This window comes from Molossus molossus, unplaced genomic scaffold (genome assembly GCF_014108415.1).
Source record: "Molossus molossus isolate mMolMol1 unplaced genomic scaffold, mMolMol1.p scaffold_m16_p_18, whole genome shotgun sequence".
In the NCBI taxonomy this organism is placed as follows: Eukaryota; Metazoa; Chordata; class Mammalia; order Chiroptera; family Molossidae; genus Molossus; species Molossus molossus.
In genome coordinates, this window is record NW_023425353.1 from 15,981,611 (window position 1) to 15,995,760 (window position 14,150).

General features: G+C 41.0%; 1 protein-coding gene across 5 annotated transcripts in view; it reads left to right on the plus strand.

Annotated features, from left to right (window-relative positions):
• Nucleotides 1-11,383: 11,383 nt before the first annotated feature.
• The window catches only part of DENND6A (DENN domain containing 6A), a 62,880-nt gene continuing 60,113 nt past the window's right edge, over nucleotides 11,384-14,150 (plus strand). For all 5 annotated transcript variants that reach the window (XM_036266584.1, XM_036266583.1, XM_036266582.1 and 2 more), the window contains exon 1: nucleotides 11,384-11,653. In XM_036266584.1, the coding sequence (XP_036122477.1) occupies nucleotides 11,423-11,653 (231 nt within the window). In that variant the 5' untranslated portion in view covers nucleotides 11,384-11,422. The remainder of the gene's footprint in view (nucleotides 11,654-14,150) is intronic.

Sequence of the window (14,150 nt, forward strand, 5' to 3'; positions counted from 1 at the left end):
GGTTTGATGCTCTGTTTTCTAGACCCACTGGGGTGGTGGTCCTGCCTCTATAGCTCTGCCAGGTGAGGTTGCATTCCCAAAGCCTGTTGTCCACCAACCCCACCACCCCCAGCTCCCAAGCTATATGCAGGTAACTGCTGTGTGGACTGTTGAATCTGAATCAACAGCCACAACACATGCACACACACACACACACACACACACACACACACACACACATCCCTCTCTCCTTCTTGAAACTGAGGAGGCAGCCCTGATGATCTGTGAATCACTTTTGTGATCATTCTTCCTTCTTCTTGAAGAATAGCACACATTTGCAGCTATATAGCTTTATAGCCCAGTCCCATAGGACCCAAGAAGTCTGACGGTCTTCCTTCACTTTGTGCTGGGGTGGCTGATAAGGTCTATGGTTCACACCCATACTAACCTCCTTATCAAACTACTGTTCGACCACACCTTTAATGTTCTATTCAGAACAATCTTTCTTATTTTTTGCAGTATTCATAGAATGAGAATATTACAAATCTTAAGTTCTGGTTTACTTTTGCTTATCAATTCCTTCTTCAATTTATTTCTCTCTTCTTGCGTTTTGCTGTAAGCAGTCGGGAAGTCTCCAACTGCTCCTTCAACACTTTGCTGAGAAATCACCTAAGCTAACTAACCAATTTCATAGTTTGCAAACTTTACTTTCTATAAAACACTAGAATATAGTGTTTTATATCTGGCCACTTTATAACAAGAATCACCTTTCTTCCCTTGTCCAATAACATGGAGATCTCACCAGAATGACCTTTATCATCCATATTTCCACTAATATCCTGTTGATGATTATTTATGTGTTCTTTAAACAGATGTATAGGCCCTGGCCAGGTAGCTCAGTTGGTTAGAGCGTTGTCCCAATAAACTAAGGTTGTAGGTTCAATCCCAGGTCAGGGCACATACAAGAATCAAACAATTGCCTGTTTGGTGTGGCTCCGTGGACTGAGTGTCATCCCATGGACTGAAAGGTCCCAGTTCAATTCCTGGTCAGGGCACATGCCCAGGTTGCAGGCTTGATCCTGGGTAGGGGGCGTGCAGGAGGCAGCTGATCGATGTTTCTCTCTCACATGGATGTTTCTATCTCTTTCTCCCTTCCTCTTCTCTAAAAAGAGAAAAAAAAATCAATAAAAACATATTTTAAAAAATCAACCATTGAATATATAAATGGGTGGAATAACAAATCAATTTTTCTCTATATATATATTCCTTTCTCTCTCTCTCTCTCTCTCTCTCTCTCTCTCTCTCTCATCAATCAATAAAAAAATTTAAAAATAAATAAAAAGATTTATAGGCTGAGAAGTCCCATGGTCTGCAAGCAGTAAGCTGGAGACTCAGGAGAGACAATGGTATAGTTCCTATCCAAGTCTAAAGGCCTGAGAACCAGGAAACCTGAACAGTCCAGTTTGAGTCTGAGTCCAAAGGCAGAAGACCAATGTCTCAACTCAATGACAGTCAGGGGAGAGTTTATTCTCCCTTACCCAGTATTTTTGTTCTATTCAGGCTTCCATGGATTGCATGAGATCCACCCACATTGGGGAGGGCACTCTGCTTTACTCAAGTCTACCAATACAAATGTTAATCTCATCTAGAAACACCCTCATAGACACACCCATAATAATAATTAACCAAATATCTGAGTATTCCATGGCCCAGTCAAGGTGACACATAAAACTAACTATCACAATGACACTGCAGTTTCTGCCATGAAGATATTAATGAAAACATTCTAATTTCTTTCTCTTCTGTTTCAACTGTTTTCTTATTTTAATGTTTTTATTGCTTTTTAATTTTTTATAGAGAGAAAGAGATAGAAACATTGATGTGAGAAAGAAAAATAGATTGGCTGCCTCCTGCATGCCTCACACTGGGAATCAAGCACACAACCCAGGCATATTCCCTGACTGGGAACCGAATTGGGACCTCTTAGTCCATGGGACGACAATCCACTGAGCCACACAAGCTGGGCTTATATAGATAAATATATATATATTTATATCTATCTATCTATCTATCTATCTATCTATCTATCTATCTATCTATCTATCTATCTAGATATATAAAGCTTTTAGTTACATAGATATTATACAGATAAAATAAATGTTAAATTCCAAACAAAAAATTCTCCTATGTCAAGATACTTTTTATCAAGTCTGTTTTTTATTTTGCAAACAATTTATAAAAACAGAATCATTTATAGTTTGTTTTATATCCTACCTTTTTCTACTTGAACTATATATTTTGAAAATTTTTCTGCTACAAAATGGTCTTCTACAACATTTTTAATGACTGCATAACAGTCCATTGAATGAATAGATGATATTTTTCAGTCAATCCTCTATTGATGGACATTTAAGTAGTTTCCAATTTTTCACATGCTATACAACTCTATTACACCCTTGTTATCTTTTTTTTTTTTTTTAATCCTCTCCCAAGGACATGTTTTTATTTATTTTAGAGAGAGAGGAAGGGAGAGAGAGCGAGAGAGAGAAAAACATCAATGTAAGAAACACTGATTGGTTGCTTCTGGTATGTGCCCTTACTGGGGATCAAAGCTCTGCAACCTAGCTAGGTATGTGCCCTGACCTGGAATGGGACCCAAAACCTTTTTAGTGTGTGGGACAACACTCCAGTCAGCTGAGTCACCCAGCTAGTGCACCCTTGTTATCTCTTAATGTTTAATTACAAAAGCAATATATGCCCCTTTTAAATAACAAAAACAATACAGAATTGTGTAAAATAAAAAGCAAACTTCCTTATTTCTATTCACCAGTGCTTCTATTTCCCAGCCTTTCTATTTCCCATAGGGCAACCACTGCTAATAGTTTACTGTGTATCCTTTTTAACATTTTTATTTTCTGACTCCTTTTTAAAAATTTTTATTATTATTTTTGTTACAGATAATTCTTTTTTTTTTTCCCATTGACACCCTCCTTCCCATCCCCCCCCACCCTGTACCCAGCTTTGTTGTCCGTGTCCATTGGTTATACGTACATGTATATAAGTTCTGTGGTTTATCTCTTCCTTCCCCCCACCACCTCCTCTTCTGAGGGTTGTCTGTCTGTACCCTACTTCCATGTCTCTGGGTCTACCCTATTCCTCAGACTGTTATGTTCATTATATTCCACCATTAAGTGAGATCATGTGGTATTTGTCTTTTTCTGCTTGGCTTGTTTCACTTAGGATAATACTTTCCAGGTCCCTCCATGTCACCTCAAGAGATCTTTCTTTTGTATACCTGCATAGTACTCCATTGTGTATATGTATCAGCTTTTTTATCCATTCGTCTACTGATGGAACACTTAGGCTGTTTCTAGATCTTAGCTATTGTAAATAGTGCTACTATGAAAGTGGGGGTACATATATTCTTTCTGATTGGTGTTCAGGCTTCTTAGGGTATATTCCTAGAAGTAGGACCACTGGATAAAATGGCAGTTCAATTTTTAAGTTTTTGAGGTAACACCATAGCGTTTTTCACAGTGGCTGCACCAGTCTGCATTCCCACCAGAAGTGTACTAGAGTCCCCTTTTCTCCACATCCTCGCCAACACTTATTGTTTGATGATTTGTTGATGGCAGCCATTCTGACAGGTGTGAGGTGATACCTCATTGTTGTTTTAATTTGCATCTCTCTGATGATTAGTGATGTTGATTGAGCATTTCTTCATATGTCTCTTGGCCATTTGTCTCTTGGCCCTGTTTGGAGAGATGTCTATTTAGGGCCTCTGCTCATTTTTAAAATTGGGTTCTTTGTCTTCCTTTTGTTGAGTTGTATGAGTACTCTATATATTTTGGAAATTAACCCCTTATCTGATGTATCATTAGCAATTATGCTCTCCCATACAGTGGGTTGCCTTTCCATTTTGGTGGTTGTTTCTTTTGCTGTGCAGAAGCTTTTGAGTTTGATGTAATCACATGTGTTCATTTTCTCTTTTGTTTCTGTTGCCTTAGGTGATGTATCAGTGAAAATTCTGCTGCGTATGATGTCTGAAATTTTATTGCCTACATTTTCTTCTAGGATTTTTATGGATTCACGGATCACATTTAAGTCTTTTATCCATTTTGAGTTTATTCTTGTGTATGGTGTAAGTTGATGGTCTAGTTTCATTTTTTTGCATGTAGCTGTCCAATTTTTCCAACACCATTTATTAAAGAGGCTGTCTTTACTCCACTGTATGCTCTTGCCTCCTTTGTCAAATATTAATTGAGCATAATGTCTTGGGTCCATTTCTGGGTTCTCTGTTCTGTTCCATTGATCAATCTGCCTGTTCTTGTGCCAGTACCAAGCTGTTTTGATTACAGTGGCTTTGTAGTATAACCTGAAATCTGGTAATGTGATCCCTCTAACTTTGCTCTTCTTTCTCAAGATTGCTGTGGTTATTTGAGGTCTTTTTTTGTTTCATATGAAGTATTTGTTCTAGTTCTGTGAAATATGTCTTTGGTATTTTGATGGGGATTGCATTGAATCTATAGATTGCTTTGGGTAACATGGACATTTTAATGATATTAAGTCTCCCAATCCATGAACAAGTTATGTGCTTCCACTTTTTTATGTCTTCCTCTATTTCTTTTTTCAATGTCCTGTAGTTTTCTGCATATAGGTCCTTTACTTCTTTGGTTAAGTTTATTCCTAGGTATCTTAATTTTTTTGCCACGATGGTAAATGGGATTTTTTTTTTAGTTTCTCCTTCTGTGACTTCATCATTAGTGTATAAGAATGCTGTTGATTTCTTGATGTTAATTTTGTATCCTGCTTTGCCAAACTCATTTATTAAGTCTAGTAGATTTTTGATGGAGTCTTTAGGGTTTTCTGAGTATAATATCATGTCATCTGCAAATAATGACAGTTTCACTTCCTCCTTTCAAATTTGGATCCCTTTTATTTTTTTCTTCACGTATGATTGCTGTGGCTAAGACTTCCAGTACTATGTGAAATAAGAGTGGCGAAAGTGGGCATCCCTGTCTTGTTCCTGTTCTGAAGAGAGATGACTCCTTTTTTTCTTTCCTTCCATTCTTTCTGCTCTTTTCATGCTCAGCTTCAAGCAGCTACCTCTTCACACTTCTTATTTGCTGGTTAGTCTGGGGAACCTGACAAGTACATTTGTGAGAATTATGTATAAATTCAGACAAAATAATTTATCAGTGAAAGCCTCACATCTCTCTAATTGAAGAGCATAAACTTTACTTATTACATTTTCTGTTTTGCATTTTTACTACTAGTAGGCCTATTAAAACAGCTCCCCTGGCACTAACAGGGTCAGAGAGTTGGCAAAGTAACCTTCAAATAAGTGAGGCATTACTATCTTTATTTTTCATAAGCTAAGAGTGAACTACATTTAAGAAACATTTTTTTGTTGTTGTTGTTGTTAATCCTCACCAGAGGATATTTTCCATTGATTTTTAGATAGAGTGGAAAGGAGGGAGAGAGAAACATTGATGTGAGAGAGACACATCGATTGGTTATCTTCCACATGACCCCAACCGGGGCCGGGGATCGAACCTGCAACCCAGGTACGTGCCCTTAACTGGGAATCGAAACTGTGACCCTTCTGTCTGTAAGCCAATGCTCTAACAGCTGAGCCAAACTGGCCAGGGCATTTAAGAAACATTTTTAGCCCTGGCTGGTTTTGCTCAGTGGTTAGAGTGTCAGCCTGCAGTCCAGAGAGACCCGGGTTTTGTTCCTGCTAAGGGCACGTACCTCGGTTGCAGTTTGTCCTCAGCCCTGGTTGGTCGTGCGGGTGGCAGCCACTTGATGTGTCCCTTTCACGTCGATGTTTCTCTCTCTCTCTCTCTCTCTCTCTCTCTCTCTCTCTCCCTCCCACTCTATCTGAACAAAAAATGGAAAAATATCCTCGGGTGAGGATAAAAGGAAAAAAAAAAGAAACATTTTTATGTTAACATTTTTTTTTAATTCCATTTATCATCAGATAGAATGGGAGTGAGGCAGACAGAGAGAGAGATAGACAGACAGACAGAAACATTGATGTGATAGAGCCACATCAACTGGTTGCCTCCCACACAACCTGACCAGGGCCCAGGACGAACCACAGCTGAGGTACATGCCCTGGACTGGAACTGAACCTGCGACTCATTGGTCTGTGAGCTGACACTCTAACCGATGAGCCAAACTGGCCAGGGCTTTATGTTAACTTTTCACGTGTTCATGCAACTGACCATGAAAGAAAAATTCTATCAAATAGGAGAACAGCAATTAGAGATTTTTTTTTTTTAGTGTATTGATTGATTCATTAACTATTTATTAGGTGTCTGTTATGTTCCAGGCACTGTATAGATATTAGGAATATAACGACAAAAAAACCAAAGCTCTTTACCTTCTTTTTTTTTAAAGAAAATCCTCACCCGAGGATATTTTTCCATTTATATTCAGACCCAGTGAGAGGGAGGGAGGCGGGGGGAGAGAGAGAGAAACATGGAAGTGAGACACATTGACTGATTGCCTCCCACACAACCCCAACCAGGGCCGGGGACCGAACCGAAACCGAGGTATGTGCCCTTGACCAGAATCAAACCCGAGACTCTTTGGTCCTCGGGCCAATGCTCTAACCACATCGAGCCAAACCAGCCAGGGCTACCTTCTTTTTAAAAAAGCTTACACAAGCACTATTTAGGAAGTACCAAACAGTGTATTTTATTGTCTTCTGCATTAGAGCATTGTGTGTCTCAGAGGCCTGTGGAAGTAAATTTAGTTCCCTGTTGATAAACATTGGCACTTGAGCCTCTGTGTATTTCTCTGTGCATTTTCTTGCCACCACAAGTATAGTTATGGCCCAGCAGTTACAGCAGCATTTAGCTTTAGAGCAAAGAGGAAGTTCTCTGCCCAAGTAGGTCGATATTTCAGATACGTAGACTCCCTTCAGGTCCTTCTGGTAAAACTAAGTTCAGAGACTTGGCATAGCAATTCATACATTATCTAAAGCTCTTTCTTCCTTTCTCTCTTTTTCTTTTCCTTCCTTCCTTCTTTCCTTTTTTTAAACTATGAAAACTGCTGAAATGAATGGGTTGGTTAGGGATGAGTAGAGAAGTTTGGAATGTCTTTAATCCTGTGCTCAATGTTGTTGGTAATATTAGAAGAGCAGCAGAGCCATGAATCCAGTTATGCTCTTGGCTAAAGCAGCCTACCCTGACTTAAGCGCTCCTCAAATGAAAAAAGACCCAGGGCTTTACTTGACAGTAAATGCAACCTGAGCCAGTGATGTGACCTGACTGCCAAAACAAGCAAATGTGATCTGAACCAGCATTAAGAGAAGGCTGGTGGCTGGGACAAGTAAGGTAATAGTCCCAGAGTACATTCTGCAGTGGTCAGATCACACCTGGAAGATGGTGTTTCCTCCTGGGCACTGCATTTTAAGAGTGACATGGACAAGTTGGAGAATGCCCAAGTTGGGCAACAGGATGATGAATGGCCTAGAAACTACATCCTTTGAGGAATAGTTGGAGAAACTGAAGTAGTTTACCCTGGAAACTAGAAGGCATGAGGGTGTGGGATAACCATTTTCAAATATTCGCAGGGCTATCATATTGAAGAGTTGGACTCCTCTGTGTAATCTCAGCAAGTACAACTTAGACCAGTAGTGTACAAGACAAAGTGGCTGATCTTGTCTCCATAAAAGGAAGAATTTTCTAGCCCTTATGAACATCCAGAAAATAGCAGCTTTGTAAGGTAGTGACTTTACTTAATAAAGGGTATTAAGACAGCAGCTGACTGACGAAACATCAGAAGATTCATGAATAGAATGGGAAGTTTGGAGAGATTGCCTAATCCATGATCCTTTTACATTCAATGATTCCACTGACAGAACCTTAAGAAGGAAAAAAAGCATTAGTACGTTTTCTCTTAGATCCCATACAAGTATTAACCACAGAAATTATGTTAAAGTTGATGCTAAGAGCAAATATCAGTTATGAAGGTAGAAGGTAAAAAGAAGGTAAAAAGTCAGGAACTTTTCTGTTTTCCCTGATAGTATGAATTTCATTTTAGTAGTGTTTGCTTGTTTGTTTTTTTCCACAGCAAACTGAATAATTTTTTTCACTTTAAAAAACATATTTTTTTTTTTTTTTTTTTTTTTATCCTCACCCAAGGACATTTTTTTGTTCAGGTAGAGTGGGAGGGAGAGAGAGGAAGAGAGAGAGAGAGAGAGAAACATCGATGTGAAAGGGACACATCGAGTGGCTGCCACCCGCACGACCAACCAGGGCCGGGGACAAACTGCAACCAAGGTACATGCCCTTAGCGGGAACCGAACCCAGGTCTCTCTGGACTGCAGGCTGATGCTCTAACCGCTGAGCCAAACCGGCCAGGGCAAAACATATGTTTTTTTACTGATTTTTGAGAGAGAGAGAGGAAGGGAGAGATAGAAACATCAATGTGAGAGAGAAACATCTCATCAATTGGCTGCTTTCTGCATGCCCCCTATTGGGGATCAAGCCTGCAACCTGGGCATGTGCCCTGACCAGGAATCAAACCAGGACCTCCCAGTCCATGGGACAGTGCTCAAACCACTGAGCTACCCCAGCTCAGCATTTTTTTTTTCACTCTTTTTTTTCCTTTATTGATTTTAGAGAGAGATGAAGTGAAAAGGAGAGAGAGATAAAATCATTCATAAGAGAGAACATCGATTGGCCACCTCCTGCATGTCCCCCACTGGGGATCGGGCCTACAACCTGGGCCTACAACCAGGAATTGAACCAGCAACCTCTTGATACATGGGTCAATGCTCAATCACTGAGCCACTCCGGCCCAGACAATTTTTTTCACTCTAAAGATCCTTTAGAGCTCTGCTATGCTTTCTCATCAAACGTATGCTCCTCTTAATATGCTGTTTGCAGGGTACTACATTTTGGTAAGATTACTTTTTTAAAAAAGACTTTTTATTGATTTTTAGAGAGAGAAGAAGGGACTGGGAGAGAGCAACATCAATGTGAGAGTAGAACATCGATTGACTGCCTCCTGCATGCCCCCTACTGGGGATGGAGTAGGTAAACCAGGCATGTACCCTGACCAGGGATGGAACCAGCAACCTTTTGGTGCATGCGATGATGCCCAACTGAGCCACAGCAACCAGGGCATAAGATTACTCTTAATCCAAAATTGTAAAGTAGCATTTTGGGGAACAGCAATCTGTGTTCACATGTGAAACAACCAGCCCTGTGGAACAGCTGGTGTTTAAAGTTCATTAATCATTAATAATGAGGTCGCATCCAGTAAAATGTGTGCATTGGGATAGTTTGGCCCTTCCTACAATAGGTGAAGTAAGAAGAATGGGAATGATCATTCCTTTTTTTTTACCAATGCAGAAACTGAGTCTTGGAGTAGCTTACCTACCGTGATCATGAGTGGAGCAGGTCCTAGAATCCAAAACTTCTGACTTCTATTCCAATACTCTTTCTAATACTGTTTTTAATACTAAAGGCTACTATTCTTTCCTAATAGTGAGTTTATTGACTTACATAAGTACAAAATATAGTTTTTCTTTCTTTATTAAAAATGTTTTTATTAATTTTTTAGAGAGAGGGAGATAGAAACATTGATTGGCTGCCTCCTGCACACCCCCTACTGGGGACTGAGCCCACAACCCAGGTATGTGCCCTGACCAGGAATCAAACCCAGATCTCTCAGTCCATGGGACAACACTCAATCCACTGAGCCACACTAGCGAGGCTAGTTTTTCTTTCTTAACTACAGTGATTCTCTGGAGTAGGAGAGCAGACTGGTTTGGCCAAAGAGTAGGCCTTTAACTTCAATGTTGTCCCTAGTTCATCTTATGTCCTAAAGAAAGTCTATGTCAAACATTACCATTGATGTCTGAGGATACTTGACCCTCTTCTTGAAAACAGGGATGCTAACAGTTACTTCAAATAAAAACCCTAAGGATGTGGACAAAACAATGTTTGTTAAATGGGGTAGATTTGACTGGGTACTGCAGCAAAATGATTAGCAGCTCAGGCTGTCAGAGATCTGGGTTTAAATTTTTGTTCTGGTCCGGCCAGTGTGGCTCAGTGGTTGAGCGTTGACCCATGAACCAAGAGGTCACCAGTTTGATTCCTGGTCAGGACACGTGCCCAGGTTGTGGGCCCAATCGCCAGTGGGGAGCATGCAGGAGGCAGCCAGTCGATGTTTTCTCTCATTGATGTTTCTATCTCTCTCTCCCTCTCACTTCCTCTTTCTCTCAAATCAATAAAGGAAAAATTAAAAAAAAATTTTTTTTTGTTCTGCTACCTACTGGCTGCAACACCACTGTCATCTCTTGAAGCCTCAAGATCCATATCTGCAAATTGGGAATAATAATATGACTTCCCTTTTTTGGCTGTTGGGAGGAATAGATATAATAATGTGTGTAAAAGCACCATGCTATTTTTAAAAAAAAATACATTTATTGTGGATTAACATCCGTTGTTTTTTTACCCATTTTTCTATAGGGGTATTATTGTGTGTTTCCTATTTACTTTCACTGTGTGGTTTATATTCAGCATAGTAGGTGCAGAGTATAAATCCTAGTCAATAATATCAGGCTGGACCAATAATCAAAAACAATTCAACTGAGCAAGTGAAGTGCCTCCTGGGTCCCCAGCTCAGTACTAGTCTCTGAAAATACAAAGCTGCCTGAGACTAGGCCCCTGCTAAGAGAGGTTGCATAGGTTGCTGTGGAGGCCAATCTGCTGTTCCAGAAAGGTCTGGAGGTATGTGAATGTCTTGGGACTCACAGGTAAGCAAACCAAGAAAGGTGGGAAGGGCCTTAGTGGAGAGGAAAAAGCTGAATGAAGGCACAGAACTCTTAAATCATCAGACTGTTTGAGTTAACTGTAAGCTGGCATCACAGTTATAACACTCTTTAGGCTAGTCATGTAACCTTTTCAAACCTCAGTTCCTTATCTGTAAAAAGAAATAAATAATGAGTTCAACCTACTAGCCATGACGTGAATATTCCGTGTATTTGTAAAGTACTTGCTTGGCACATCAACTGGCACAGAGTAAGGGTTCAATGTTTGTCACCATTACCATTGTTTTAATTTAATCTAATAATACCCAATAATACCCAGTCATTCCAAGCATAATACACTCCTTGGTCGCGAAGGAGGGTGCCAGAATTCATAAACCAACGTTTCAGTCTTGAACAGCTTTAAGACTAGGCGGCCAGCGCCTGATTCACAATCCTAGTCAAGCGCCAGCGTGACGTCCCCACGTCTGCGTGGTGGCAGGGGCGGACCTGCAGCTGAGCTGCGATCCCAGGGTCACGTGGGTTCCGGCCTCGCCCCGGCAGAGCCCGTCCCCCACGGCTGCGGTAGCGGCCGCTGCGCCTGCGCACAGCCGAGCGCGCTCTGCGGCTCGGTCCGCGGTGGAAGCGGCGCGAACAGTAAGGGGCCAGCGGATGGCTCTGCGGGGCCTGGCAGGCTCGGAGCCCAGCTCCCGCGGGCCGTTGGAGGAAGCGGTGGAGGCGGCGGAGGAGCGCGAGGCACCGGTCCCGGTGGCGGCGGCAGTGGCACCGGAGGACGATGAAGAGGACGACGGCCGCGGCCTGCTGCGTTGGGATGGCTTTTCGGCCTGGCTGCACTGCGTGTGTGTGGTGGGCTTCGACCTGGAGCTGGGCCAAGCCGTGGAGGTGAGGCCCGGCCGCAGCGTTGTCCCTCTGCCCTGTCCGGGTCCGCGCCTGGGAGGTCCCAGCAGAGTGTGTGGCTCGCGGCCGGCCGGTGCGCATCCGGGCGTGGCTGGCCGCCCCTCCTCCCAGCGAACCGGGCTGCGGTCCATTGGCAGTTCCCGTGGGAGGATCTTGGGCTGCGGCTAGGGGTGAAAAGTTCTCTCAAGGCCCCTCCTAAATACTTGCTGATTTTTTTTTTAACTCGGTGTCACCGGAATAACAAATGGTTAGCGGTACCCGGAGGAGGCTGCACGCAGGATGTTTGGGACTTTTTCAAGAAGCAAACAATGCCCCTGACATATGGTGAAATATAATAGACAAACCTCTCACAAAGTTTTGCTTAGACTCAGAGATTGTTTTGGTCATTCACAATAGGAACTAAGAGCATTTCAATGAGCCTGAGTAGAAATGCTTATCTCAGCATGCATTTTCTCCTTTTCCTTCTCTTGTTCCTCATTTCTGTTAATTCTTGATGTTGCTTCTGAAACAGTTGGCCTGAAAGCTAATATGAAGATGAACGTAGGGAAAATCTTTTGCTTGTAAATCTGTCAAGTTTTCCATTTTTATGGCACCTTATTGAAAGACCTTTGAATCATATCTGTTCTTGACATTGTTTAAGGTACTTTTTGTAGCATAAGAGATTTGTTGTCTTTATGTGGCCAAGAAAAATGTTATCAGAAGGATATGTTTCAAAGATTTTTTTTTTTTTGTAGTGATGACATTTTAGTGAACCATCACTCTCTGACTTCAGTGGCATGAGTTGGGCTAGGAAAATTGACCAGGAAGGATTTTCTTAATATGAAGATACTACTTTTGTATTCAGCCTGTCTTCTCTGTTTTATGCAGCTCCATACACTGTTTCCACAAAGATCTAGGCATTATACTGCTTGCTGGACATACAGATGTGAATGATATGCTCTAAGTTATATTTGAAGATTGAAATTACAATTTAAGGGAGAATCAAGAATTAATCACAGTAGCAGATAGGTCCAAATGCAGTGCCTGGCACATAGTGGTATTCAATAAATACTTACTGATAGAATGAATGAGCATAGGAACAATTCTTTATATTATTGGGATAGAAACAAATGGTTCCCAGAGAATTTGAAGAAGAGATTTGTAAACCATCTATCCATTACATTGACACGTTAATCTGAAGTTATATGTATAGCAAAATACAATTCAATCAGAAAGCAATGGATTGGGTTGTTGTAGTTGATTGTATTTTTACATAGCTAAAGGAGAACTTTTTGGACTCTTATCATTTGGAGCATTCTTTTTTTTTAAATATGTTTTTATTGATTTTTTTTAGAGAGAGAGGAAGGGAGAATGAGATAGAAACATCAATGTGAGAGAGAAACATTGATCAGCTGCCTCCTGCATGCCCCCTACTGGGAATCAAGCCTGAAACCCCAGGCGTGTGCCCTAACTAGGAATCCAACGGGGACCTCTCTATCCATGGGATGATGCTCAGTCCACTGAGCCACACTGGCCGGGCAGGACATTCTTTTTAACATGAATATGTTTTTTTCTGGCCAAATAAACAATACTTAGCGTAATTGAGGTGCTACAAAAATGTGGATTGTTAAAGGTCTTATTTTGAATTTTATTCTTCATAGTATGTGCTACTGCACAGAGTTTTCTTTAGGTCAGTCATTCAAAATTTTTTTTGCATCCTCAGACTTAAAAAAAATATATGATGAACTTCATGAACTCTCTCCATTAGGAACATGCTTACTAATACAGAATTATGTATTCGCTTCCATGTACTATCTGGGGGTTATCTATGTCCCTAGATTAAGAATCACTGATTTTAGAAGGTGAGAGTGGGGAAGATTTCCTAAATGAAGGATTCAAAGATAGATTACACATTGAGATGCAACACAATTTTGTTTTGTTTTCCTGAGCAATGTAGAACATTGCTTTTTTGCCACTTTAAAAATAAAGAGGAACACAAATTAGAAATTAATATAACAAAATAGTTGAAAAATAGATAGTATTTTACCGTTATATTATCCATATCCAGGCCAAAAATAGGATGAGTGGCTGTTAGGGGACAAGAAGGTGATTCTAGAATTGTGTTGGAGAAGTGACATAGTAACCCAGCCCTACTTCCTATAAAGCACAACCATGGGGACTCAAAAGGGGAATTAATTAAAGAATAGGTAAAAACTAAGTTTGGACAATAACATTCTAGAGCCCACCTGTGCTATCAAAAAGGCAGTCCTTGCCCTGGCCAATTTGGCTCAGAGGTTAGAGCATTGGCCTGCAGACCAGAGAGACCTGGGTTTGGTTCCTGCTAAGGGCACATACCGTGGTTGCAGTTTGTCCTTGGCCCTGGTTGGGGTCGTGTGGGTAGCAGCCAGTAGATTTGTCTCTCTCACATTGATGTTTCTCTCTCTTCCTCCCACTCTATCTGAAGATAAATGCAAAGGTATCCTTGGGTGAGGATTAAAAAAAA